Genomic DNA, 24,794 nt, shown 5'->3' on the forward strand with positions numbered 1-24,794 from the left:
TGCAGAGCTAATTTAAGTCAGCCGGCTGCACACAGCTTGAAATATTATTTACATTATATTAATTTAGCAAAATATTATGGTAAAATAATATTAGGCTAGGCATAAGCAGCAACAAAAAACAAGAGCAATCGCAAACCATTGTAATATTTAGTGGTACGGCAACCGATTTTTCGCGCTTTTCCCCTAGCAATTTTGAGATTACGCACTTGAGCCAATTTTGTTTACCCTGTTGTACGAAATGAATAAATAGCCATTACATTACGAGTTCAGTTAAGCTTTTAAGTTTATTGTAAATTTCTCTTGAGCAGCCGTCGAATCAAATGTCCTGTTTGCGTATTTACTTGAAAAATCTTCTTAACTACGAATTTTTCTAGTAAAAACTTAAACAAGCGTTGTCTGACAGTTTGCTGCTTTTTATTTTATATCTGTAATAATCTGTAATATTCTGTATTGTGTATGAAACGTAATAAAATAATCTTTTAAAACAATCCGTTTAATTTTAGTCTTCTAAAATGAAAACTTTTATTTCGTGGCATAAACTAATGATTTTAATGGCTCACTATGCATGGCATTCCTGGTAATTACATGTAGTAATCGGGATTCCAATCTGGTGGGCGCATATGATCTGGATTGATTCCACCCTGTCCCGGCCTATTCGGATTCAGGGGATTGAACGGGTCGAAGCGGGGCAAAGGTCCCGGGCCCATATTTGGGCGTGATGGAAAGCTGAACAGGTTACCATGACCACCGCGACCCAGTGGATCGAGATCCCCGCGTCCAACGTCCGGAAATCCAAAAGGGCGAGGCTCGAATTGACCTGGAGTGAAGGATCTAACCGAGGTGAATCGATTAACGAGTGTATAAGAAACTATCCACAAGTGTTCTTACCCGCCACGCCTGGGCTCGCCAAAGGGATCTGGAGTCGATACATTGGGGCGTGGTGAATTGGTCGTCTGTGTGGTAACCTCACGCGAGTTGCCCGTGAATACAGGGTCTAGGAGCTCCCTACGGTAGCGTTCAACAATCTCTGAGGCACTCGGCATTATGGTGGTGATGCCTCCTTTGACCTCAGGCACCAGGGTTTCTGGTTCCACGCAGATGTTGGACACCTTCTTAGTGTTGATGTCCAACAGGTTGATCAGCAGGGAGCCCTCGGTGATGTGGCCCAGCAGCAGATACAGCATCTTATCGTGCACGTAGCGCAGCGAGTACTTGGTATCGTCATCATTCCAGCTGTCCGGCAGCAGCTCACTGCCCTCCTCCTCCGGCAAGGTTTTCTATGGAAATCCAGATGATTTCACTAATATCAGTGGCCATGATCATACTCACATCATCGCCAATGCCAACGCATCGGAAGTTGTAGTGCTTGGTCAAAAGAAAGTGGACGAGGGCAATCAACAGGTCTGACTTCTTGGAGACATCAGCCTTAACGGTCTTGTACAGCAGATCCCAGCCGTAGAAGAAATCGCCCGTCTTGGCAGACGACCCACTCTCCATTGCGGCCACCGATAATCCTTTACAAAATCTGGGTGGGGGTAAACAGAACGATTGGAACGTTCTAATTTATGCTTAGTAGGTGGAAATATGCTTACATTTCGTTTGCTTGGATGTGACGTCCGTTTCGATCTCTGAAGCACAATACAGAAATTTCCTAGATAATCTTCCTGAGGAAAGTGCGAGAAGTTCTTTTTAGCAATTTACCACAACATTCTTATTTATTAAGTTTTTTTGGACGTACTTTAGCTCAATTCTTTAGATTGTTTAGATAATACTCAGATAATTTACGTCGATGCTGCATCTTTGTTTAGATAGAACATAGCGAAATTTAATTATTAGAGCTGGGCTAGGGCATTATCGATTTTGTAATATCTCAATACGACTTGTTGATTTTGTTATCGATATAGATTTCATATATTAAATGTTTTAGTATACAAATTGTTGTGAGAGTACATCACAAACATTAAAATAAAAATATATAAATAAATAATAAATACATCAAGTTAATACTAACAACATAATTGCCAAAGTATTTCAAAGAAAATTTCACGGTGACATTTGATTAATACTTCCGGCAAGTTATAAAGTTTTCTTATATCGTACATACCAGACATAAAAGAATTAATTAAATTTCAAAAGTGATCCATATGTTCATATTAAAAATATCTAACAGAAATTTTAAGAAGTCAAGCAAAGTAAACAGTAATTGTAAAAAAAATAAGATGAGCAACTATCGATACACTTTACAATAAACATATTCCTATATATACATCAATATATTTCTATAATATCTTACAAACTAGTAATAGGAAATGCTTAGTACAACACCTACATATATAAACCAAACCTTACGATAATTGCAATTTGCAATTATACAATTCTCTATTACTGACTGAATGTTTTGTTCAACGATTCATGATGATTGCCTCTTTCAAGTTATTGAATTTATTTTAAGTTATTTTTACTCATACTTTGACATTGTAGAATTCATGTTTCCAAAATCTTACTTAATATATTTTTAGAAGTTGCCTGAAGATGAGTTGTTGCGTTCTGAAAACTTGTTTTAATGATATAATGTTAAGTCATGATTTTCTAATTCTGTTCACTTTTAATTTATCGATACGTTGTATCGTTATCGATATGTCGCATATATATATCGATTGCCTGGATCCGGTTCTCCATGTACTTTAGATATCTGCAATATTTTTATGCGGGCGAAATTAAAACGTTAAAAATATAACGCAATTTGGAATATTGATTTGTATTAAAAGATTCTTGTTTTGCTTAAAAACATATATGTATATGTTGTCTCTTTCTTAACGTGCTCGTATTCTTATGGTCGGACGATGGGTGCAAAAGAGATGACTAGTAAGTTTAGGGTTGCCAAGGCTTGCAAAGACTAACAAATTCGAAAATATTATTTAAAATATAAAATATATTTATCAGCCATTAAAATGATTCATAAAACTTAAAATAAGAGTTTATAAATGCTTTGCTAACATGTTATTTTTTCGTTTTTTTAACTAAAAGATCGCTGTTATATAGTGACATTATTGCTAATTTAATGATCCTCTGATGCCAAAAAATTAAATATTCTTTTTGATCCAAATTTTAGGCGTATTTTCCTAAGAAAATTTTAGAGTATCGCTCCGAACTTGTTATATAGACTTCGTAGATCCTACTTCGGCTTGAACCCGAAGGGGCAGACATATTGAATTTGATGCCGAATATCTAGCTGTCATTCTCGGGTGAAAAAATTTTCACATTTTCGATAAGATTTTCTGCGAAGCAGTCAGCATAAGATCTCCCATAAATATTTTTTGCCGGTTTGCCCAACTAATAAATAATTGTAAACACGCGTCGATTGCAGCCCTGTTGTTATTGTTGTTGCCAAACATAAAAGTGATTAGCGCGCCGCTTTTCTCTGCGGCGGCAGCAGAAAATCGTGAATTTTTCGCGCTTTAGCACAAAAATTGGTGCGAATCGCAGTGTTCTAGTCCAAGAGGCCCGGATACGGAACATAAGTCATGAGTAGTAGTGCTCCGGGTAGCGAAAGTGGCCTGGCAAAGGTATCGACGCCTTCGCCATCGCCACTGGCCAAATTGGATGCCGATTTTACGAGTGAGTACTGGGCATCACCATGTGGTAAAGTAAATTGCATATCCCCGGAACGCAGGCTCCAAGTTCGAGATGCACCCCTCGCTTTCAGACGAGGAGCGCCGCTTTTACCTGAAGATGTACCCCAACGTGGATCTGGTGAACCAGCGAAAGGTGCACTGCACCGTGTGCAAACTTCACCTGGGCACAGCACCCGCCGCCGAGAGCAACATCAAGATGCATCCCATACTGCGGGTGACGCACTGCGTCAAGTGCCACGATTTTTACAACAGCGGCGAGTTCTCCAAGGGCGAGGATGGCTCTGAGCTGTACTGCCGTTGGTGCGGACAGGGCGGCGAAGTATACTGCTGCTCCACCTGCCCCTACGTCTTCTGCAAGTCGTGCATCGTGAAGAACCTCTCCAAGGGCGTCATCGTGGACATCGAGCAAAACGAGAACTGGAACTGCTTCAGCTGCACCTCCAAGATCCTGTGGCCACTGCGCGCCCAACACTGGGCGTTGGTCAACTATCTTCAGACGCAGAAAAGGTACGGTTTTTAGTTCTACTTGTCCATGCTTATCACTGTCTTAAGATGGCAATTTTTAGTTGTCATTCGAACGATGATTGTTAAATGGATGTATCCCTTTCAAATTCGAATTCATTAGAATTCTACTACATGTTTTATGATAGTGAATTATCTCTTTCTAAATGCCTTTTCTTATTTAATGTTATGCAGAGCCCTACAGACCCTTCAGCTGCCCGAGGTGGAGGCCCGACGCCAAATGCTTAAGGATAACAGCAATTGCTGCCGCTTGGCAAAGTCGAAAACCAGCAGCTTATCCGACTCTATGGAAAGCTTGGAGTCCAATGTCTCCAAACGCAGCCAAGGCAGCTCAGCGGGCTCGGGTAAGCGGGGATCCATGCCAAAAACCATTCCTCCGGGACCACCATCCAAGCGCACTAAAACTTCCAACAACGAAGTTGTTTGCACACCGGATCTGCTCAGCATGCTGGAGCCGGATTGCCAGCTCTCTGTGACGTCCAAGCCTACTGGACGTCAGCCGGTGACAGCGGCAAATATCACAACCACTCCGAGGATTGTCACTGTCCAACAGAACTACCAACCGGGACAAAGTTCCAGCAGCAGCGGCAGTAATGGAAGCGTAAGTGGTTCTTCATCAGTGCCACCGACACTTAGTAGCCTGCCACCTCCCTTGGTTCTTAGTGGATCTGGAATCCGCTACCGCCAGAATGCCCCTGGTGGGGTCTCGGGTGTGGTACGTCGTACTGTGGTCCCTAACTCGGTGAGGACCAGTGGGCCAGTCTTTCACACAATTAATGGGTTCAAAGTAGATTTAAATAGCGCTGCACAACAGGATTCCTACCGCTTGCCTAATGGTCGACTGATTCAGGTGAAACGTCAGGTACCCCAGGCAATTCAGCCGGCATCAACACTACCAACACCACAAACACCGCCTGCTTTGGTCGTTCCTCAAGTAGGTCCGGGTGTAGTTATCCGACCTCGAGCTCCAATTACGTCCAATAGACCTTCACTGCATATCAGCGCGTACGGTTCTAACATGGGTATCTATAACCCGCAGACGAACCAGCAGCAGCGGGCTCCGCAAGTGCGAGTTGGAAACACCAATCAAGCGCCTCCACCGCTGCAAGGTCCTCAGCCCAATGCCAATGGCGGTCAAACTCTCATGATTACTCCAGCGCCACCACCAGCGCCTAAGGTTCCAACTTTGGTTCGTCACACCTTCCCCAACACGCCGATGGGTCAGGCACGGGCGCAGCTGCAGGAGCAGATCTTTAGCGCCATGGACATCTGCACTCATCTCACCGGCAAAGTAGTGTCCCTTACCCACTCGAACGCCTACAACCAGGTTCGCAGCTATCTGGAACTGAAGCAGTTATACATTCACATGTCCTATTTGATGACCTATGCCATTGGACGGTTTAAGAACCTGCACGAGAAGTGTTTAGTGGACATGCGAGAGAAGGGCTTCAAGAATGACGCCAACAGTCTGGAGAATGGTCAACTAGCTGCTGGTGAGTTACGAAATTTACTATGTTTAAAGAATAATTATTGGACATAGGGGGAAATATGTCAGATCTATAATTGATTAAATATAATACTTAATAATTTACATGGTTGGAAAGCATATAGAAATATATTTGCTAAAACAATAATATGTTAGATTAAGATTCAGGTGGAGCTGGCAAAAAGCTGTCTTCACTTGGAGGCCAAAATATCATATTACTGTCTTTGGAGCGTATTTTCGACACATGGACGGGCGTTGATCTTTAATTTCCGGGTTTCGTTTCGCGCGTGTGTTTATTTTAATCGGATGGCGAAGAAGAATTGAAGAAAGAGCATGTAAGTATGCTGTGTTTATGAAAAACTCTGCGAGTTCCATTTCATTGGCTGCGATGAATATTATATTAATTTAAGCGTGGTCCATGTGTTTGCAAAATACCATCCAGAAGAGGCAATGGAATAGAACCCAGCAGCAGTTTTTCCTGTAAGTCTAACGCTTTACATCTCTCGCTTATTGCAGCCGTGGATTATGTGTGTTACGGCCAACTGGACGACGTGGATCTCTTCAACACAGGCTGCAATAGCTTTCACAATCAGGTCTACGAATACCGCAAGAGTTTGCATGCCAATCTTAAGGATGGCGAGGACTGCGAGCCACTGCCTCCGCTGATGCCGCTGGGAGTTCGAGCCGAAGGTGATCCCATCGATGAGCCCGAGGACCCGGAAACGGTACCGCAACTGGAACCGCAGCAGGATGACACCGGAAAAGACCACGAAGATGCGACCGAAATCGATTATGATGAGCCAGACGATTTGGATGATGATTTGGATGACGATGAATTGGACAACGAGGAGTGCGGAGAACTGGGCACCGAGGAGAGCATGAATCGGAATGAACAAGCTCACGCCTACGATCGAAAGTTGACACGCCTTCTCCGCGAGTATCCTTCGTTGTGGTGCACCCGTCATCCCGATTACGGCAAAAAGGAGGTCACTAATAAGCAGTGGCGGGTGATTGCCAGTCACTTTCCACGCGGCGATGACATCAAGCTGCGCTGGAAGAACGTAAGGAAGCGATACGTTCGGATTGAGAGGCGCTTGAAGCAGGGAAAGCGTTTTAAAGGCTACTTCGACAAAGCGACAAACTATCTGGAGAACAGGGATCGCCCGAGAAGCGAGTGGCTGGCGGTGGACTGTGGCGAAGATGACGGCGACGGTTTCGAGCGCAAGCACCTCGACGTAATAGAAAATAAGATGGAGCAAAAAGCACAAAAGCAGCCAGCAGTTAAAATCAACCTAAAAGGTGGATCTAGAGCACCGATGCGACCCCTCGAGGTGCGTCCCATTGATCAACGCATCATAACTTTCGCTAAGAGCCATCCAGTATTATGGCGCAAATCCGCTGATCCCGAATTCAACAGTATTGACGAGCAAACTAGAAAGTCTCTGTGGCAAAACTTTTGGAAGTCAGCGCCCAGTACGTTAAAATCAAGATCTATAACCACAGTTATCTAAAACCTCTTTATTTATTAATTCATTAAAAATATATAATTTTTCAGATTATGCTTGCGAGTATCTTGTGGAGCGCTGGCAGCAGATGTACGAGATGTACAAGTCCTTCCGCCTGAAGAGTATTAAAAACAAAGGCATATTTGCGAATCTAGAGCTAAAGTACTCAAAGTACTTGGCCAGCTTGTATTTTCTGTACAAGATCGATGAGCAGGACCTGCGCGAAGAGTTCGAACCGCTGCAGGACTGTGTCCCGAGCGGCACTGACTCAGCTGGAAACCTAAAAGATATGCCCGATGACAAGCAGTTTTGTCAGCAACTGATTTTGGCCATGCGGGCATATCCAACACTTTGGAATCCACGCCATGTTGACTACAACGATGTGGGAGCCAGGGAGCGCTTATGGTCGGAAGTGGCCAGGCGGTTACCCCGATTCAAGCGGGACGCTCAGGCCTGTAAGCTCCGCTGGCAGATGGCCAAGTTTGCTTACGAGTGTTACCTACGCGAGATGGAGCGCCATCCGCGGGTTAACGAACGAAAGTTGCAGAAGTTGCGCTCCAACTTTCCGCTCGAGGAGATGCGCTTCCTCAACATTTAGTCTTGACATTCCAGTCTCGTTTTAGGCTAAGTTTTTGTACTTTGAGATTATAGTTTAAGCGTAACTAATCTGTATTTGCCAACTTTGCCAGGAGCCATATATTAAAATATAAATGCATTTTTAATCTGTCGGCAGTGTTGTTAACTCTATGGGTCCTTATGGAATATGAAAATTGTATATTTAATTGAGTTACATTAACATTTACCGTTGCCTTATAGATAAACAAGCTAGCGATGACGAAGATAATGAAATCGAGATTGTGGAGCCCAAAACGGACACCATTACCATTGAATCTGACAACGAAGATGACATGCCATCCACCTCGACCGCAACACAACAAAAGCAGCCTCAGGAAACGGCTATAATGAAGATTACATCCGTGACATCGGAGGCGGCGAAAAACGAACTGCAAGAGAACAACCAGACCGACATCGACGTGGCCGCATTCAGCTCCACGATATTGGCCAGCCTGCTGGAGGTGGAGGTCAACGAAGGCGCTAGTGAGCCCAAGCCCACCTCTCCTGGCCAAAAGAAGCAGCCACGCAAGAAAACTACAAATAAGCCAAATCCAGCACTCTTGCAATTGGAACGCCAACGCATGGAGGACATGAAGAAATCCGATGCCAAGCTGAAAATGAAGGTCATGGTCAAGTTGAAGCGAGCTGAGGATGAGTTCGAGGTGGCGCGAAAATGGGTCGAGGACATGAAACGGGAGCAGGAATTGGCCACCAAGATAAAGGACTCCAAAGCCGCAACACCATCAAACAAAACTAAAAACCCAAGTGAAAATCTTAAAATTTCTGAAACAGGATCTTCAGCCAAAAAAGAGAACAAAAAGCGACACGGTGAGGTTGATAAGGAAAATACCAAGAATAAGGAAAAAATTGGAGATATATTGAAAGCGGCCATAAAAGCCAAAATTGGCGAAAACGAGAAACACATGGCCGAAGATGAACATCTGCCAGTGGATGAACTTCTAACAGATAAAGACAAGGAATTGGACAAGGAAAAATCGACATCCACTGAACCAGAAAAGAATAACACATCAGGAATAGAAAAAGAAGCAGACAAAGAACAACATTCAATAAAAGAAAACATTGTAAAGGGAGAAAGTAAGGATGAATCTAAAAAAGTAACAAAAACTGATCAGAAATCCGATTGTAAAAAAGGCCCGGATTCTGAATGTACAGAAATGGAAGAGGATACTGAGATGGTATCGGAAAAAGAATATGGTGGGTCCGCAGAGGAACAAGGTGATACTGAAAATATGAAAGATGACACATCTTCCGAAAGTCCCACTTTAATTGGAGAAAACGAAAAACAGCTTCTCAAAGAGGGAAAAGAAAAGAACTCGGAAAAATCTGAGAAGGAAGTAGAACCATCAAAAGATGTTGGAAAAGAATTCCCAACGGCTCAAGGTAAAGGTCCCATTAAAGCTGAAGAGCAAGATACCGATGAACTCAAGGACGCTGGTGCGGAGCCTAAAAATTCGACCCAAGACGCTTTAAACACAGTTGAACCCCCCGTAGAAAAATCCACTTCCACACTTGAAAATGATCAGTCTTCCGTAGGGGAACTCATTGAAAGAATGGACGTTACCGAACTTGATGAAACGCCCAAAGAACTACTAGCTTGCGCTCTAGACGAAGTAATTGCCATGGAGGGCATCGAACTAGGTGATGATACAGAGGAGCTGATAAAAGCCTTGGGCAGCCCCAGCGTCCTGGCTTCCGAAAATACAAAGGATAATGAGACTGATTTGGATGCAAACGATTTTATTGAAAATCTCCCACTCGAAACAACCGAGCCACCTGAGATCCTCTTGAAGGAGGATGAGATCAAGGTGGAAAAGCCGACAGGGACTTCGCAGGTCGGAGCATCCAGCCCCGCCGAAAATGGTGACACAGAAATGGAATCCACACTCGAAGCCAGTGACTCTGCTCCAGACGAGCTCGCCACGGCTGAGATTGTTGGCTAGTTTATGGTGATCATTTGAGGTCCCGCCGAAGAGGATTGTTAGCTGTGGCCCTCAAAACCTGCCATTTAGTATTTGTACTAGAATTTAAAACCAAACAAAAAACAAGCACCACAATTTATGTAAATACTTTGATCTGTTTATAATTTAAACAATATTGTTTAATGCTTAAGGAATTGTTTTTCGACATTAACACCATTACATTAACTGAATCGCGTATAAGTTCGTTAATAGCTTTCAGATAAAATTCTTTTGTACAAACAAAATAACAATAATACGGCACAAAGTAAACAAAAGACAATTGTTGACTTTCTATTTGTGTTCTAAATTGTATTCTACGCATATTGTTATGTTTCCGAACTGCTTTAAAAGCCTAAAGAAAACTCCCAAGAAACTTGTAAAGCAATTTAAGATTTAAAAATTTTCTTAATGTTCATTTATAATGAGCAAAACCGAATTGTATGAAGTAATATAGCCGTTTGATCATGAAATAGTACTTAAGCTATTGATTAAAATTGATATAAATGTGTAGTTCTAAGCTTATCTCATGACGAGTGAAAATTTTTAAGATTTAGCTAGCATTAAAGCTGTGTAATTAAAATCTTAGCAGTGTGATTTCTTTGATTATTGAGCCTTGACAAAGTGCTGTGTTTAAGAGATTCCATGGCAACTTCACCTTGTAGGTGGTGCGCAGGTTATAGCCCACTGTATCCTTGTACAGCGGGATTGTACTGCCCAGCAGAAAGTGGAGCAGATTTGGCACATTTACAAAGGTGTCATCATCACACTTGAGAAAGAAGGCGGCTGATGTGTTTCAGGGCCATCACCGACTTAAGGGTCAGGTTGTGGTAACTGTCTATGAAGTTCTCCTGGATGATGTCGTTATGCTGCACAGACTCCCTAGTTCGCTTATCATGTTCCCGCCTCGAATCGTTTTGGATCGTCCCACGATGAATACTATAAGAATCTTGGCAGTCAGGGAGTCATCCAATCCACTGAGATACATTGAGTACAGCGTTCGGAGACCTGGCATTACGCTAAGGTATTTCCCTGCAATCGCAATCGGCGTGGTGTTCTCATAATTAGAATTGTATTTTAACAAGAAATTATTCAAATTTGAAGAAATATAAAAAGGAGACTAGTTTTTTATCCATCTAATGATTCAAATTAATGAATATATATATATGATTGCCTTCTGTGACATCTAGCACCTTTGCATCTTGGGCAGACGCAGGTGGAAGTCCTTGTTTGGTGGAGGGCACTTGCTGCTGAAGTTGGTGACTCGGTACCAGGCCTCCCACATGACATAATCCTTTGCACGGTGAACGGTGAAGGATCCCTTGAGGGCGCACTCTTCATCCCCTTCATAGGGATAGCTGGACCTGAAGAGCGGGTGGTTCGTTCGCTTGATGCCAGCCTTCTCTGCACACAGTCCGGTGACGAACATGTCTTCCAAGTGCACGATTCTAGTGCCCAGCGACGCCTTGTACAGACGTGGCACCACATCAATGGACAGCAAGTAGCCGGATCCGCACAGGTACCTGGGATACACTCCACCCCGGAACATGTACGCTGGCATGTACCATTTCTTCAACTTATTGGTTACCGGCGAAACATTGCAGTGCTGGCGTCCGTACATCATCTCCCTGCGAGCCGTCAATCGTTTTCGCGGCGATGTGACCTCGTATGTGTTGCCGTAATGGAACCCTGCCGTAACCACGTTCACAGGAATCGTTCCTCCGAGCAGGAAGTGCAGTATGTTAGGCACATTGACGAAGGTGTCGTCGTCGCACTTGAAGTAGAACGCTGTTGTGTTTAGACAACTCTGGGTGATGTGCTTTAGCGCCATCACAGCCTTGATGGTCAAGTTGTTGTAGGTGTCAATGAAGTTCTCCTGGATAACATCATTATACTTCTCCGCCTCGCTGGCCACCGCCTCATTCTCAAGCAGGGAAGCCAAGTTCCTGCGGCCCAGAATGAAGACGATCCGTATGGAGGCCTTTAGTGAATCACCCTCACCACTGAGATACTCGCTATACAGTTTTAGACGCTCGGGCAGCACGTCCTGGTATCGTCCTTTAAGATGACCATGCAGCTTTACAAAGACAGAGTAGTTGAAGTCGGTGGAGTTGCCCCAAAGCATGCGGATAGCTCGTCGCCGTTCAAAGTGGTGCACATAGGAGCATACTGCTATTGTCAGCAAGGCCTTGCTCCGACAGAAATCTCGCGGAACAATGAGCGCCGTGTCCTTGGTTGGATCCAAGTAATCGGCTATACTTCTGGGCGCATCACGACTCCATCCAGGCAAAGATGCTGCACAAAATAAATATTAGATAAGTAGTAACGCTACAATAGTTAACTCACCGTTCCGCTTGCTTGGATCTGGCTTTAAAGTATATATCCTGTAGGCCAAGAACACTGCTAGGATAATAATAGCCTTGTACCTTCTGATAAATAGCCAGATTCTGGCCACGATCCCATAGAGCCGCTTAAGCTCGTCCACGAGCCTAATATGCATTTGTTTATGTTTAAAAAACCCCAAATCGACAGTTTTCGAAAAGGCGAGTTTCGAAAGTGTAAAACAAAAGATCAAAAGCAAACAAAATGGAAGCCAAATTGAGTTTTAAAAGTTTTTATTCGCTCTTTTGAACAGAAACAAATTGTTTATTTGGCAATCTCATTTAGTTAATATAGTTCTATTACGTATCATAAATTAAAAAAATTATTTCTTATTAAAGAATACTTCTGTGCGTCAATTCAATAGATTGAAGAAGGTCATGTTACATCACGATTATATAGGATATTTATAGTTTAGAAGTGAAAAAATAGTGATGATGTGTGCCGACTAAAAAATAATTTACATCATATGCTAAATGAAGATACACATATGTGGCGAGTGATGTCTAAAAATAAATACTTTCTCTTCTATTATAAACTCTATGTCATTAAATAATTTTTTAAGATTCTAAGAATATGTGTTTGTCATTGTGCATTACTTTTAACATTGATATGGAGTATTGGGGATGCTTTGCATTAATCCATCTAAAATTGTATATACATGCCTTGACAAGCGAAGTTATCGTTAGTGAACTATGTATGAATGAATGACCTCATTAGGGCTATTTATCACTGTTGCCTGGCCATCAAGCTGATTACATTTTATCCCTAAATGGTCTGCAAGAAATTATAGGAACTGAATGTCAAGAATCTATGCAGAAGCAATAAATCATATATTATATCGCTTTTTATCCAGAGAGCACGAGAAATGGGTAGGGGTAGTGGACATGTGTACCCTGGAGTTCTAGGCTAGGACTTCTAACAGATAGGCCGCTTTCGCAGTCGAACCTGGCTAAAGTACCGCCCCGGAGGTGGGCATTTGATGGAGTAGTTGGCCACGTAGTTCCAGGCGACTACCATGCTATCGTCTTTTAACTGATGCTGTGTGATGCTGCCCTTGAAAGCGCACATCTGTTTCGAGTGAGCAAAGCTAAAGAGCGGGTGGTGGTGTCGATTGATCTTTGCCCTTTGCGCACACAACCCAGTGATGTAAACGTCCTCCAGATACACGAGCGTCGTATTAAGCGAAGCCTCAAACAAGCGCTGCACTACATCGATGGACATTAGATAGCCGGCTCCGGAAAGATACTTTGGATATGCCTCCGGCTTATACATGTATGAGGGCATGTACCACTTGCTGCTTACTTCGCTCACCGGCACCACGTTGCAAAACTGATGGCCGTACAACACATCGCTGCTGGCTTTCAATCGGGTTTGTGGTGCAGTGACTAAATAGGTGGACCGGTCGTGGTAATCCAGGGTATCGTTGTACAACGGTATAGTTCCTCCGAGCAGAAAGTTCAGCAAATTGGGTATATTCACAAAGGTATCGTCGTCGCACTTGAGGAAGTAGGCCGCGGTATTGAAGCAACTGCGACTAATGTGCTTTAGAGCCATCACAGACTTAAGCGTCAGGTTGTTGTAGCTATCCACGAAGTTCTCCTGAATGATGTCGTTGTACTGTTCCGATTCGATGTGAATGCGATTCAGGGTCTCATTGCCCAACATGGCCTCATCTTTCTGGTGGCCCAAAATGAAAACAATGCGCACTGAGGCAGTCAGAGAGTCGCCCTCGCCGCTCAAATAATCCCCGAACATTTTTAAGCGATCCGACAGTGGCGGCAGGTAGTGCCCCTTGAGATGACCATGGAGCTTTACAAAGGCTGGGTAGTTGAACTCGGTGGTATTGCCCCAGGTCTCACGGATGGTCTGTCGCTGAATGAAGTTGTCCACGCCGGTGCATACGGCGATTACCAGGAAGGTCTTATTCCTGCAAAAGTCCTTGGGAACAATGACGCCAGAACTGAGGCCCATATCCAGGTAGTCACCTATGCTGCGGGAGGTTTCTAGCGTCCAATCGGGCAGACCAGCTGTGAAAGCATCAATGGATTATATTTAAAATACATGTGTGATTCAAGAAAATCATTGTCCCCTACCACTACGCTTGTGCACATCCAAGTAGACGAGCGGCAGGTAGACGAGGAGCAGCCCACAGATTATGAAGGCGCTCAGCGTGTAGCAGCCAAGGCGTCTCAACATCCTGGGTAGCGGCATGCGATTTCTTAGCTGCCGCTTCCTCAGCTTTGCTTTGCTGCGTAGGGCTCCACTGGTGGACACCGCCTCGTCCTCGGATCCGGAAGCAGCTGCTCCCGAGCCGGAGGAATTTTCCGCTGCCATGAGGAAGCACTGCTCCTCCAAGTTTTCTGGATTCCACCTCCTGTCCATGTGACTGGATTAACTCGCTTATCGCCACTGGTCCTCCGCCTACAATTCAATGCACTGTTCGCATTTTATCAACTATTAGAACGCCTAGCTGAATTGGGTTGGTTTAATCGCCCACTCCTTTTATTCACATCTAATACTTTTTATGGGAATAACTGAATAACAATGATTCAATCCAAATTGATAAAAACAGCGAATGGGATTGTTCAGCACAGCTGATAGTAAAAATGCTCGTGACTATCGATAAGTTTACCTACCATATATATAACTGAACTCGAAAATTTGAAATTGTAATTATTTAAATTCTTAAATTTCCCCAATATCTTTAATTGCGCATAAATAGTAATAAATTCTTAAATTTCCCCAATCCTTTTGATCGTTCATAAATAGTAATTTTTGAAGATTTTTTTCAGAATAATTAAAACTCAATTTCAATTGTAGTGCTTAATAATTGTCTATGCATAAATTTATTTAAAATGTTGTATGTACAATGAATTCGGAAAAGGTACGCTCCTCGTAATAGTCAAGTGTGTAGATAGTATTATAGACGTAATTGGAGGTCCATGTAATGATTAGGTGAATGTGTTGAAGGTCTGTGATTGTTCTTAGCCTATGTTAAAATTAAAAACGGACTACATATATTCGCCGTCAGATTAAAATATAAAGGATGAGAAGCCAGCCCTTGAGAGGTTTAAATTGCCACAATGATGTCCGGGACCAGCCCTAGAAATCCGCGTCCAGGGTGAACACGTTGTCCAGGGGGTTGCTGACCACTCCCATGCGCTGGTACTCCGCCACCTTCTTTTCGAAAAAGTTGGTCTTTCCATCCAGCGATATCATCTCCATGAAGTTAAATGGGTTTTTGGTGTTGTAGATCTTTCCAACGCCCAACTCCACGAGCAAACGGTCCGCTACGAACTCAATGTACTGGGACATCAGGTCGCAGTTCATGCCGATCAAATTGACGGGCAGGGCATCGGTGAGGAACTCCTGCTCAATGGCCACCGCGTCGCGGATGATCTCGATGATGCGCTCGCGCTTGGGTCGCTGCACCAGGTGCTGGAACATCAGCACGGCAAAGTCGCAGTGCAAGCCCTCGTCGCGAGAGATCAGCTCGTTGGAGAAGGTCAATCCAGGCATCAGACCGCGCTTCTTAAGCCAGAAAATGGAGGCGAAGCTGCCGCTGAAGAAGATGCCCTCCACGGCGGCAAAGGCGATGATGCGCTCCCCGAAATTAGCCGACTTGGACGAGATCCAGGACAGGGCCCAGTCTGCCTTGCGCTTCACAGCCGGCATCGTTTCGATAGCGTTGAACAGGTACTCTCGCTGGTGTGGATCCCGGATGTAAGTGTCGATCAAAACACTGTACATCTCCGAGTGCACGTTCTCCATGGCGATCTGGAAGCCGTAGAAGCATCGTGCCTCCGTGATCTGCACCTCCTGACTGAATCGCTCCACCAGGTTCTCGTTTACGATGCCATCAGAGGCGGCAAAGAAGGCCAGCACGTGCGAGATGAAATGGCGCTCGTCGTCCTTCAGGCGGTGCCAGTCAGTAAGGTCCTTGGACAAATCCACCTCCTCGACGGTCCAGAAAGAAGCCTCAGCCTGGAAATGGAAAAAAGTTACAATTTCAAAAGAGATCATTACTGTAGACTATTTTTTTTTATCATTTTCCATTTTAACAAGTTGTCAAGAAATGTCATCGTGGACAACGAGCTTAAAATGCAAATAAAATGTAAACCAAGTTACAACAAAGCAATTAAAAGCGGGGAAATGTAATTGGCTACATAAAATAGTATAGTATGTAATCGTTATGTACTGCATTTTCCCGCCAAAAACGAAGGCTATTGTTGACATTGGGTAAACCATGCTGCAGTGAATCAGCGGAAGGGGAGGGTCGAGAAATGTGGGAGGGGGTTATTTAGTCAAACAACGCAGCTATCATAAAGTCTGATTCATGTAATCAACCACGTTGAGTACGTGACCGGCTTTTGGCGCGCTTTATCTCGAAATGCCCGCCCTTTTGAAATTTTGCCGCCCAAAAAATGTATTTTCACCACCAATGCGAATGGACAGAGTGTTTTGCTGTATGATATACACACCTTCTTGTACATCTGCCAGATGTCGTGGTACTGGATGGGAAAGATGACGAAGCGTCGGGGATTCTCGCGCAGAAGGGGCTCCAGCGATGGGTCGAAGGGGGTTACGGACTTCTCCATGAGGGAATTGGCAGACTTTCCGATGCCATTCACGGCTGAGGCCTCCTTGGCCAACTGGCCGTTGGCCTCGTGGCCAATGGACATCTTGCGAACGTTGTTGGTGCTATCCGTCAGAATCTTCTTGCTCGGGCTCTGTTAACAACGAAAAACAAAGAAGGCCAACTAAAGCATAAGTATTTTTCCGCTGCGTAGCACTTTTTCGTAGGGAAATCAACACAAGCACACTGATCGCGGTATTACGTCTATGTATAGCTATGAACTTTCCGACTTTAATTGCGTGTTGATTACCTTAAGCGAGAACTTCTCCATGTTGTCAGCAATGTTTTCTTTGGACGCCATTTGAGTTGTTTTTGAATGGATTATTATTAGCAGGTAGTGGCGCTTCTCTGATTTTCTGGTGAAATTCACTTAAACCACGGCGTGTATAAGCGTACAGTTTGAAGTTTGTGTTGCAAATGATCAGGGAAATACAGCTACATTGGTTTTTATGCCGGGCGGCAAACTGTTTCGATTTGCCGCCATTTTTGGTGATGGGAAAACTATGGGAAAATCAGGGTTGTCGAGTGAGGCATTTCGCTGTTTAGAAATTCAGGGTAAATCAAATGTATGTTAGAGGGGTGTTAGTTTGCTCTTCTCAAGCCAAAATTCTAATGCTTGCAGAATACTTTTATGTTTAGCTTCGCTGCTTGTGCCAATGAAGTAAAAATTAAACTTGGATAATGTTATTATCAATAGTTTCCAATTCCAAATAAAATTTCGAAATACTATTGTCACCGCTACTTGGTTCATTAAGACAACCCTGGACTATTCCAAAAATCAACAGCTGATGAAACGCCACTCAATTAGTTTTGAGTGAAAAAGTTTTTGCCCTTTTGCTATTATTAGATTAAATAATATCAGGGCAAAACAAAGTTTTAATTTTTTTTGTCAAGAACATTGATTTAAAATTCAGCATCTTTTATCTGGAAATCGTGAATTATTTGGAAATGCAACAGGTGCTAATGTTACTCAATTTAACATCTTTGAGTGAATTCCATTACAGCGCATCATGTAAATAACAGTACAATAACATAACAGCTGGCTCTTGATATTTATCGATAAGTTCTAACCGTGGACTTGAAAATATTAGTAAACAAATCCGTTTAGTTATAGTTTTCTTTTTAATAGCCGGAATATGGAAGCCTCTTCATCTGAACACCACAAACGTCTGGAATACTGCACTACCAGATTGAAATACCGTCAGGGCCGGGAATTGAAAGCTGTCAAGGTGGGATAATCTGGTTTTCCTAAACTTCTATTGATATCTTAATCTTAATCTTTGTAGGTTTATACAGTGGCTAGTGAGTCTCGGCATTTGCTGATCTTTGGGGTACCTAAAATAAATCTTCAAGCTAATCTCAAGACGAAATTACAGGGATTTGGTAAAGTACAATCGTGTATTTCGGTAACTTCAGAGATGGCTTCAAAAAGTATGATTATCCCTGTTCAATATCTTTTTTATATAGTGTTCCTTTTCTTTCAGTGGAGCTGGAAGCTTTTACAGATGTGTTTGCCGTAAAGTTCGAGCGCCTTGAGGTGGCGAGAAGAGCTAAGAAAATGCTCGATGCCCATCAGTTCTATGGTGGAATCTTACACATATCATACGCTCCAGAACGTGAATCCCTCGAGGAACTTAGGGAGAAGATCGAGCAGCGCAGACATGAAGTAGCTTTTCGTATACGGAGGAATCAGAAGGATCAACCACAAGTTCCAAAAAAGAGCCGGGAAACCACATGAGTACAGGATGTCAACGATTTATTCAACTTAACTGATTTCAATGAACTTCTAAGGCAGAACGATGTCACTATTATCGACACAGCGTTGTGCTAGTTGCTACCGCTCTCTTGCCTCAGCTCCCCGTCCGTTCACTTGGCCAATCCCCAAGCCTCCTGTACTATTTCTGCTTCGTCCGGCGCAGGTCGTGGTAGTAATTCAGCAGACCAATGCGTTTTGCCCATATCTGTGCTCCATACGTGGCCCAAAAGCTGTAGATTACGGCAGGATTAATAAGACAACCAGTGATGTTAAAAACATAGACGCCAAACTTACATGCCAAACATGGCGCCGCCCAAGTGCGCTGCGTGATCGAAGAACTTCCAGCCCAGCATGACGCCGGCAAAGTCGATGCCCATTAGCACTTTAATACCAGCTCCGGCAGAGAATGTCAACGCGGGTAGAAAAAGAATGCTAAGTTGCGTGTCCGGATACTGGGTGCATACATAGGCCAGCAGTGTCATTATAGCTCCAGACTAAAGGAAGAGCTTTAAGTTTATATATGCTACATGGAATAATGGCTGCCTTACCGCACCAAGGGACATCCCCGCCTGACTCGTGGCCGCCTTGTAGAGCACGCTCATCAGACTGGAGAAGACGCCGGCGCTGAGGTAGACTGCCAAGAATTGCTCTTTGCCCAACGATACAGCCGCAGCGTTGGCAAAGCTGTGCATCACGTACATATTGGCGAATAAGTGCATAGCCGAGTAATGGCTGAATGTGGACAGGAACATGGGCCAGCAGACGACTTCTGCGAGAAAGGCAGCAAATAGAATTAGTTAGGAGGGTTGTAAAAATAAATATCATAAAATACTGCTAAGTAAAAAATAGTTTATAAATCCAAAAATAGCTGAACTTAAGAAGTTTTTAGTATTAAGGTTAAACCATAAAGTTTACATAAAAAATATGGAATATAACAAGCAGACATACATAACTAGAAGAAATTTGACCGCTTTCTTATATAACCATATATAACGTATGGAGATCCGGTCGACTACTATTCGTCTAATACTAAGTGTAATGTATTAAATAATTGTTTTTAGGCACTCTTAATAATTGATTGTATCTTATCTGATACATTATGATAGTGGCCAATTTCACTCCTGTATAAAATGCATTACAAAGATAACTTTATAATTTTTTTGTGATTCAAAGGCAATCAAATCCAACTTGGCATACTGCCTAGAAGTACGTAATTTCGCAAGATTTGGCCGTTGTGACATCACTTTTTCTATTTTATATTGGATTTTAGCACTTACTCGCCGCTGGATTGGATGTGAAGTAGGTAATCATTGTGGATTTCAGAGCGGGCACTCGCCACATGGCGAAAGCCACCAAATTGCAGAGTAAGATAGGAGCAAACATCTTGTCGCCGGGTGTCAGTGAGTCCCAGTGCCGCCGGATGTCTTGTTTTATCTGTGTCCAGTAATCCCTGTCCGCCAGCGAACGACTCTGCCACCAACCGAATCTCGCCTGGCGCGCCTTTTCCAGGATTAGGCTACGTGTGTTTTCGTACTCCAGGATGGTGGCACCCGCAAAGCAGCCGACCGTAAACTACAAGTGTGAATCAGGGACTATATGAGAGTCCCGTACAAGTGCTGGTCATGATTAAATCTTACTGCTCCGGTGAAGGCCACCGCCTTGATCACATTGTTCACCGGCACCGGGGTGTTCTGCTCCGCTGCCACAGGCTCCCCAGTCGTCGGCTTCAGGTTGCTGCTCTGTTTTCGGTTGCTGTGAATCTGCCGACATGACCTCGCCGCCGGATGACCAGAGTTTATCCGCAGGACTGGCAAATTCACATTAGCATGACATCTGCGGCTGTAAGTTTACGTGGGGTTACTCCGGATACGGAACTCCGTCGCCGCCTGCTTACTTACGCCACCTGGGGTAGCCAGCTCCGGCAGAGCGCTCGACTCATGAGCATAGTAGTACGGATCTGTGCCAATTTAGCATGAAATATGGAAAATTTGTTTCTATTTTGCTGCCTGGAGAAAAGGGCCCGGAAAATTTTACGTGTGACCAGATTGTACAAAGCCAAAAATGGCAACCTTACAGGGTGTCTTAGAGTTGCCTGAAATTCGACAAATGTTGCTCTGTGTTCATGTATTAAAAGATTAATTAAAACTTTAACATTAAAGATATTAGACCTATTGCAGGCATTTATAGTAAGCCGAATTAAATACAAAGTCTTTTAAATCAATATTTAAATTAGTCTTTTGGTAATTTTACATAATAAAGGGTATTTGAAGTCGTAGAATTTATTTGCTTTACAGTCACATTAACTACTCTCGATCGGTATTGTACAGCAACCTGTGGTTGGCGTATTCGCTATGAAATCGATAACTAGCAACGATTTACGATGAAACAACGAATTTTTACATCACTAGACAATTGGCGTTCCAAAAAGCGACAACAACAAAACACGGCTTGCTTATTTTGCTCGGCTAGCGAGCTTTAACACCATTTAGCACGTGTCCGTGGACACCGAGCAGGCCAAAGATGTCCAACGGGCGCTACGGGAGATTCGGAGCTCTCATCGGCGTCGCCTGCGTGAGCAGCACCCACTGCCGCTTTCTGGTAAGAAGGTCCAAAAGCCGAAAACGGCCGCTGACTCAGATTCTATTTCCATAGATATACTCAACGAAAAATGCCGAGGTCCTGGCCTACCATGAGCTCAAGCTGCGACAGATTGTCCACCAGGCGGGCTGGATGGAGTACGATCCGTCAGAGATATGGAAGAACACACAGGAGTGCATAGAGGTTGTTAATCGCCGGGTTATATCATCATGCGTCAACTAATCAGACTACATTTGCAGACCGCCTATAAGAACCTGGTTATACTGGAGATCAATCCACGTGATATTATTGCCATTGGTATCGTAAATCAGCGGGGAACCTCGGTGTTATGGAATTTGGAGACGGGACAACCGCTGCACAATGCCATCGGCTGGTCAGATTGCCGCAGCACTCCCATCCTGAAGACCCTGCTCCATAATGTCCGGCACAATGTGGACTACGTGAGGTATCGCAGTGGCTTGCCCCTGAGCAGCTGTTTCAGTGCCCTAAAGATCCGTTGGCTGATGGATCACGTTCCTGCCGTAGCCACTGCCATTGAGGAGAACAAGTGCTTATTCGGCACCTTAGACTCCTGGCTTCTGTGGAATCTCACCGGCGGCGTTGAGATGGGGGTGCATTCTACTGACCTTACCAATGCTCACTACACCTCCCTTATGAACGTGTCCACAGAGCAATGGGATCCTAAACTATGCCAGTTCTTTCGAGTGCCCCTGAACATACTGCCACGGATACGATCCAACTCCGAAATCTTCGGCTATGTGCTGGAGGGTCCTTTGCATGGCACCCCCATAGCGGCCATGATGGGTGAGCAGCCCGCAAGTTTGTTGGGCCAACTCTGCGTGAAGGCCGGGCAAAATGTGTGCACCCTGGACGATAGCTGTTTCGTGCTCCTCAACACGGGCAGGGAGAAGCTAGACTCTGCAAACGGACTGATAACGGGCATAGCTCACAAGCTGGGCGAAAAAGAGGCCACTAACTACACACTTGAGGGAGCCATTTCAAATGCCGGTTCCACGGTTACATGGCTGCGGGATAAGCTACAGATCAATACTGAGATTAATTCCAATGATAACGTGGTGGAGTCTTTAAATACATTCATCGGCGAGAACTCGATGATCTCGTCCTCTTGTTCCTCATCCATGCTGAATGCCGAGTGTGGTCTGGCGGCCAAGAGGTCGGAAATTACGTTTGTGCCGGCATTTCATGGCTTGTACGCTCCCTACTGGCGGCACGATGCCAGGGGCATAATCTTGGGACTTACCAGCCAGACCACATCGGAAAACATTGCCCAAGCAGCTTACGAGGCCACCGGGTTCCAGATCTTTGAAGTGCTACAGGCGTTCAAGCGCGATACACCCAACTGGGACCGATCCTGCATGCAGCCCGTGCTTACATTCGGCGGTGATTACGCCGAAAACTCGCATTTGGTGCAGTTCATAGCAGATATTATTGGCTACATGCTGGAGCGACCACAGACCACCTCACCTGCTGGCTTGGGCGTTATGATAACCGCAGGCGTGACGATGAAAGTGGTGTCCCTGGAGCATGCCGTAAAAATGTACACTCCGCCCACTGATGTCTTTTCGCCAACAACTACCAAAAATCGTAAGTTGAATTTGGGTCAGTGCAACGAAATAACATGTTCCCTTCCTTAATTACGAGCTATGTGCTTTTCCAACTCATACTACTTCGTTCATTATACAGAACTATACTATTTTTCTAGGACGAGAGCTGCTCTACAAGCGCTGGGACTATGCGGTAAAGAAATGCCTGCACTGGAACAACTACGAGACGTACGAGGCTGATATTGAACTGTTTGCTCAGCGAGAACTTGATCCCAACTTACCTGTTAGGCGTTCCGTACCGGGCAGTATATTCCTGACCACGTCGTTTGCGATGATTCTCCTGGCTAACTACTTAAAGATCAATCCCCTGAAATAGTTGCTGATGTAGGGAAGAACGGCACCTCTATCTAGTCAACCAAACACGTTCAAATGTGTGCATTAAAATTTATTGTTTAGTTTAGCATATAATCTTATATAGTTGATTTTATATGTATATAATCCGAGTTGTAGATCAAAATGTTTGTGATTCACGTATATACACCACTGCAGATATACAAGTCTTTTTTAAGCCAATGTCCTGATTTATTAATCATTTAATTTAAGCTGTGCGTTACTTCCTTCGCTACCCAAAGACAATTGTTAAAGCTGTTGAGAGATGAGCACAAAAGGGGAAAATCCTGCATGACGCATAGATGATGATGGCCAAGTGAATGTGAAAGCAATCTGTTGAGATTGTGTTTTACAAGTGGAGAAAGCGAGGCACAAGTGCCTAGTGTTCGCCAGATGAAATCCATTTGCCGCTTAATTAGCTGGCTGGTCTCCTCCACGTGGAGAGGCATTCATCACCGGCCCCGGGCTGCAGCTCACCGCATTGAATGAAGCTTAAGTTATTGCGCTTATTGTTGACACGCGAATCGCTGAAGGAGCAGCTGTGCCCGTGCATTCCAGCCTGCAGCCAATGTGCACTTGAGCGCGCCTTCCCCGGAACTGGTGGAGGAGTACGATGGGAGCCACGGAGGAGCACCCTCGCCTCTTGTCTCTGCTGCCCTGCGTTGTCGTCCAGCGCAGGCGAGGCACTCTTTCAAATGAGTTTTTATGCACGAGCGTTTGCCAAATGCCCTACGGAAACACGAGTGAGGCTAATGATTTGCCATCGCGAGCTGTAAGAAAATGTTTAAAGCACGGTTACTACTGACTTAGTAAAGGATACTATTATTTACTTAATTATTTATTAAAATGACAGATTGCTTATGGCGGTACACAAAATGTTTGGAGTAAGACCAAGAGTCGAAAATGACATGTGTTAATTATTGTTTTAAATCATTTTGCTTTATTCAAAAATGTAATTGATTCTTTTTCCTAGAATTTAAGCTGAAAAGGGAACTACAACTATGTGAATTTAATGCTATAGTCAAGAACTTATATAACTATTGAATTTGAAGCGCAGTAGCACACATTAAACTGCAGTTACTAAGAAAGTATTACTATCATTTAAATGTAGAACCGTGTGAAAGTTAAAAAAGTTTAAATAAACCTGGTTGAATATCTAAATGAACAAAATGTATTTCCAATAACCTCAGTACCTCACTGAGATGGTCGGTTATAGCCATGCCGTGAATCTCAGTCATCGGTTTGCATTCGTAGACAAAAACGTCGACGGGCGCAGTAAAATGTGAAATTTGTGCAAACAGTGAGACAGTTCCCCCACAAAACTCCTTCAAAGGTGGTGGAGTTGGGGCCCAAGACGCCAGTAAACTTTGCACGTAGTCAATTTAAATAAATTAACACGCTGTTGTGTGCTTGTGTGTGTGGGAGTGTGTATCTGAATGGGGAAGATAAGGAGAGGGTGTCGCTTCCGATGAAATCCGCAGGACAAATGGGTTATTCCTCTGTGCCCCACTGTGCTGCAATATGCCAAAATAGCCAGCATTTGACATGCCCACGTAGCGAGCGGGCTATTCCTGGTCGAGGGCAACTGGGTATCGATGTCCTGGCCGGGTGGGTTGCCCGCACTCCGTTCGCGCCGTGCGGTTTCCCCCCGGACCGGGTGCAATGCTCCTGGGCGGGTGCTTTTTGGCTGTTTTGTGCGACTGCCACAACGCATAAATCTTCAACTTT

The 24,794-nt window shown here is 44.1% G+C and overlaps 8 protein-coding genes across 13 annotated transcripts; 3 read left to right on the forward strand and 5 right to left on the reverse strand.

Moving 5' to 3' along the window:
- Positions 1 to 430: 430 nt before the first annotated feature.
- LOC6734065 (proteasome inhibitor PI31 subunit) lies at positions 431 to 2,522 on the reverse strand. 3 transcript variants are annotated; one of them, XM_039292442.1, is made up of 5 exons: positions 2,505 to 2,522; positions 1,593 to 1,664; positions 1,330 to 1,525; positions 889 to 1,277; positions 431 to 831 (listed from the first exon to the last, which is right to left on the reverse strand). In XM_039292442.1, the coding sequence occupies exons 3-5, from the start codon at positions 1,495 to 1,497 to the stop codon at positions 582 to 584; spliced, it is 807 nt and encodes a 268-aa protein (XP_039148376.1). In that variant the 5' UTR covers positions 1,498 to 1,525; positions 1,593 to 1,664; positions 2,505 to 2,522; the 3' UTR covers positions 431 to 581. The 3 variants fall into 3 exon arrangements, with proteins under 3 accessions (XP_039148376.1, XP_016027068.1, XP_039148375.1); XM_016182276.3 differs by lacking the exon at positions 2,505 to 2,522 and adding an exon at positions 1,739 to 1,894; XM_039292441.2 differs by lacking the exon at positions 2,505 to 2,522 and adding an exon at positions 1,739 to 1,870 and having other exon boundaries at positions 1,593 to 1,685.
- A 642-nt stretch (positions 2,523 to 3,164) lies between these two features.
- On the forward strand, positions 3,165 to 12,564 carry LOC6734066. 4 transcript variants are annotated; one of them, XM_016167857.3, is made up of 6 exons: positions 3,165 to 3,618; positions 3,674 to 4,142; positions 4,332 to 4,758; positions 5,197 to 5,650; positions 6,160 to 7,116; positions 7,199 to 7,875. In XM_016167857.3, the coding sequence occupies exons 1-6, from the start codon at positions 3,525 to 3,527 to the stop codon at positions 7,744 to 7,746; spliced, it is 2,949 nt and encodes a 982-aa protein (XP_016027070.1). In that variant the 5' UTR covers positions 3,165 to 3,524; the 3' UTR covers positions 7,747 to 7,875. The 4 variants fall into 4 exon arrangements, with proteins under 4 accessions (XP_016027070.1, XP_002081101.1, XP_016027069.1 ...); XM_002081065.4 differs by having other exon boundaries at positions 4,332 to 5,650; XM_016167858.3 differs by lacking the exons at positions 6,160 to 7,116; positions 7,199 to 7,875 and adding an exon at positions 7,965 to 12,564 and having other exon boundaries at positions 3,172 to 3,618.
- LOC6734068 (beta-1,3-galactosyltransferase 1) lies at positions 10,926 to 12,239 on the reverse strand. Its single transcript, XM_002081067.4, has 2 exons — positions 12,086 to 12,239; positions 10,926 to 12,034 (listed from the first exon to the last, which is right to left on the reverse strand). The coding sequence occupies exons 1-2, from the start codon at positions 12,237 to 12,239 to the stop codon at positions 10,926 to 10,928; spliced, it is 1,263 nt and encodes a 420-aa protein (XP_002081103.1).
- LOC6734069 (beta-1,3-galactosyltransferase 1) lies at positions 12,338 to 14,737 on the reverse strand. The gene is made up of 2 exons (XM_002081068.4): positions 14,215 to 14,737; positions 12,338 to 14,148 (listed from the first exon to the last, which is right to left on the reverse strand). The coding sequence occupies exons 1-2, from the start codon at positions 14,501 to 14,503 to the stop codon at positions 13,037 to 13,039; spliced, it is 1,401 nt and encodes a 466-aa protein (XP_002081104.1). The 5' UTR covers positions 14,504 to 14,737; the 3' UTR covers positions 12,338 to 13,036.
- Positions 14,738 to 14,935: 198 nt separating this feature from the next.
- On the reverse strand, positions 14,936 to 17,243 carry LOC6734070 (ribonucleoside-diphosphate reductase subunit M2). Its single transcript, XM_002081069.4, has 3 exons — positions 17,008 to 17,243; positions 16,603 to 16,851; positions 14,936 to 16,105 (listed from the first exon to the last, which is right to left on the reverse strand). The coding sequence occupies exons 1-3, from the start codon at positions 17,056 to 17,058 to the stop codon at positions 15,224 to 15,226; spliced, it is 1,182 nt and encodes a 393-aa protein (XP_002081105.1). The 5' UTR covers positions 17,059 to 17,243; the 3' UTR covers positions 14,936 to 15,223.
- Positions 17,244 to 17,524: 281 nt separating this feature from the next.
- On the forward strand, positions 17,525 to 19,196 carry LOC6734071 (RNA-binding protein 48). Its single transcript, XM_016167859.3, has 4 exons — positions 17,525 to 17,714; positions 17,887 to 17,986; positions 18,044 to 18,188; positions 18,242 to 19,196. Exons 2-4 carry the CDS (start codon positions 17,894 to 17,896, stop codon positions 18,493 to 18,495), a joined length of 492 nt encoding a protein of 163 aa, XP_016027072.1. The 5' UTR covers positions 17,525 to 17,714; positions 17,887 to 17,893; the 3' UTR covers positions 18,496 to 19,196.
- Positions 18,497 to 20,583, reverse strand: LOC6734072 (presenilins-associated rhomboid-like protein, mitochondrial). The gene is made up of 6 exons (XM_002081071.4): positions 20,412 to 20,583; positions 20,151 to 20,352; positions 19,791 to 20,085; positions 19,062 to 19,282; positions 18,808 to 19,007; positions 18,497 to 18,743 (listed from the first exon to the last, which is right to left on the reverse strand). The coding sequence occupies exons 1-6, from the start codon at positions 20,456 to 20,458 to the stop codon at positions 18,653 to 18,655; spliced, it is 1,056 nt and encodes a 351-aa protein (XP_002081107.1). The 5' UTR covers positions 20,459 to 20,583; the 3' UTR covers positions 18,497 to 18,652.
- Positions 20,584 to 20,852: 269 nt separating this feature from the next.
- On the forward strand, positions 20,853 to 23,246 carry LOC6734073 (glycerol kinase). The gene is made up of 4 exons (XM_002081072.4): positions 20,853 to 21,111; positions 21,166 to 21,294; positions 21,351 to 22,716; positions 22,835 to 23,246. Exons 1-4 carry the CDS (start codon positions 21,034 to 21,036, stop codon positions 23,050 to 23,052), a joined length of 1,791 nt encoding a protein of 596 aa, XP_002081108.1. The 5' UTR covers positions 20,853 to 21,033; the 3' UTR covers positions 23,053 to 23,246.
- Positions 23,247 to 24,794: the final 1,548 nt, after the last annotated feature.

The sequence above is a fragment of the Drosophila simulans genome, chromosome 2R, assembly GCF_016746395.2.
Source record: "Drosophila simulans strain w501 chromosome 2R, Prin_Dsim_3.1, whole genome shotgun sequence".
Taxonomy (NCBI): domain Eukaryota; kingdom Metazoa; phylum Arthropoda; class Insecta; order Diptera; family Drosophilidae; genus Drosophila; species Drosophila simulans.

What these genes read in the sequence shown, in the direction of transcription:
- LOC6734070 (XM_002081069.4), bottom strand. Translation starts at nt 17,058, where the DNA reads ATGGCGTCCAAAGAAAACATTGCTGACAACATGGAGAAGTTCTCGCTT. An exon ending in TGGAGAAGTTCTCGCTTAAG is followed by an intron (nt 16,852 to 17,007) that starts GTAATCAACACG and finishes CGTTGTTAACAG; the next exon opens with AGCCCGAGCAAGAAGATTCT. An exon ending in TCTGGCAGATGTACAAGAAG is followed by an intron (nt 16,106 to 16,602) that starts GTGTGTATATCA and finishes TTCCATTTCCAG; the next exon opens with GCTGAGGCTTCTTTCTGGAC.
- LOC6734071 (XM_016167859.3), top strand. Translation starts at nt 17,894, where the DNA reads ATGGAAGCCTCTTCATCTGAACACCACAAACGTCTGGAATACTGCACT. An exon ending in GGGAATTGAAAGCTGTCAAG is followed by an intron (nt 17,987 to 18,043) that starts GTGGGATAATCT and finishes TAATCTTTGTAG; the next exon opens with GTTTATACAGTGGCTAGTGA. An exon ending in TTCAGAGATGGCTTCAAAAA is followed by an intron (nt 18,189 to 18,241) that starts GTATGATTATCC and finishes CTTTTCTTTCAG; the next exon opens with TGGAGCTGGAAGCTTTTACA.
- LOC6734066 (XM_016167856.3), top strand. Translation starts at nt 3,525, where the DNA reads ATGAGTAGTAGTGCTCCGGGTAGCGAAAGTGGCCTGGCAAAGGTATCG. An exon ending in ATTGGATGCCGATTTTACGA is followed by an intron (nt 3,619 to 3,673) that starts GTGAGTACTGGG and finishes CCCGGAACGCAG; the next exon opens with GCTCCAAGTTCGAGATGCAC. An exon ending in TATCTTCAGACGCAGAAAAG is followed by an intron (nt 4,143 to 4,331) that starts GTACGGTTTTTA and finishes AATGTTATGCAG; the next exon opens with AGCCCTACAGACCCTTCAGC.
- LOC6734068 (XM_002081067.4), bottom strand. Translation starts at nt 12,239, where the DNA reads ATGCATATTAGGCTCGTGGACGAGCTTAAGCGGCTCTATGGGATCGTG. An exon ending in AGATCCAAGCAAGCGGAACG is followed by an intron (nt 12,035 to 12,085) that starts GTGAGTTAACTA and finishes TATTTTGTGCAG; the next exon opens with CATCTTTGCCTGGATGGAGT.
- LOC6734073 (XM_002081072.4), top strand. Translation starts at nt 21,034, where the DNA reads ATGTCCAACGGGCGCTACGGGAGATTCGGAGCTCTCATCGGCGTCGCC. An exon ending in ACACACAGGAGTGCATAGAG is followed by an intron (nt 21,295 to 21,350) that starts GTTGTTAATCGC and finishes CTACATTTGCAG; the next exon opens with ACCGCCTATAAGAACCTGGT. An exon ending in GCCAACAACTACCAAAAATC is followed by an intron (nt 22,717 to 22,834) that starts GTAAGTTGAATT and finishes CTATTTTTCTAG; the next exon opens with GACGAGAGCTGCTCTACAAG.
- LOC6734072 (XM_002081071.4), bottom strand. Translation starts at nt 20,458, where the DNA reads ATGCTCATGAGTCGAGCGCTCTGCCGGAGCTGGCTACCCCAGGTGGC. An exon ending in AGCTGGCTACCCCAGGTGGC is followed by an intron (nt 20,353 to 20,411) that starts GTAAGTAAGCAG and finishes GTAAACTTACAG; the next exon opens with CCGCAGATGTCATGCTAATG. An exon ending in CACATCCAATCCAGCGGCGA is followed by an intron (nt 19,283 to 19,790) that starts GTAAGTGCTAAA and finishes CCTTTCTCGCAG; the next exon opens with AAGTCGTCTGCTGGCCCATG.
- LOC6734065 (XM_039292442.1), bottom strand. Translation starts at nt 1,497, where the DNA reads ATGGAGAGTGGGTCGTCTGCCAAGACGGGCGATTTCTTCTACGGCTGG. An exon ending in GCGTTGGCATTGGCGATGAT is followed by an intron (nt 1,278 to 1,329) that starts GTGAGTATGATC and finishes GGATTTCCATAG; the next exon opens with AAAACCTTGCCGGAGGAGGA. An exon ending in GGCGAGCCCAGGCGTGGCGG is followed by an intron (nt 832 to 888) that starts GTAAGAACACTT and finishes CACCTCGGTTAG; the next exon opens with ATCCTTCACTCCAGGTCAAT.
- LOC6734069 (XM_002081068.4), bottom strand. Translation starts at nt 14,503, where the DNA reads ATGGACAGGAGGTGGAATCCAGAAAACTTGGAGGAGCAGTGCTTCCTC. An exon ending in GGATGTGCACAAGCGTAGTG is followed by an intron (nt 14,149 to 14,214) that starts GTAGGGGACAAT and finishes ATGCTTTCACAG; the next exon opens with CTGGTCTGCCCGATTGGACG.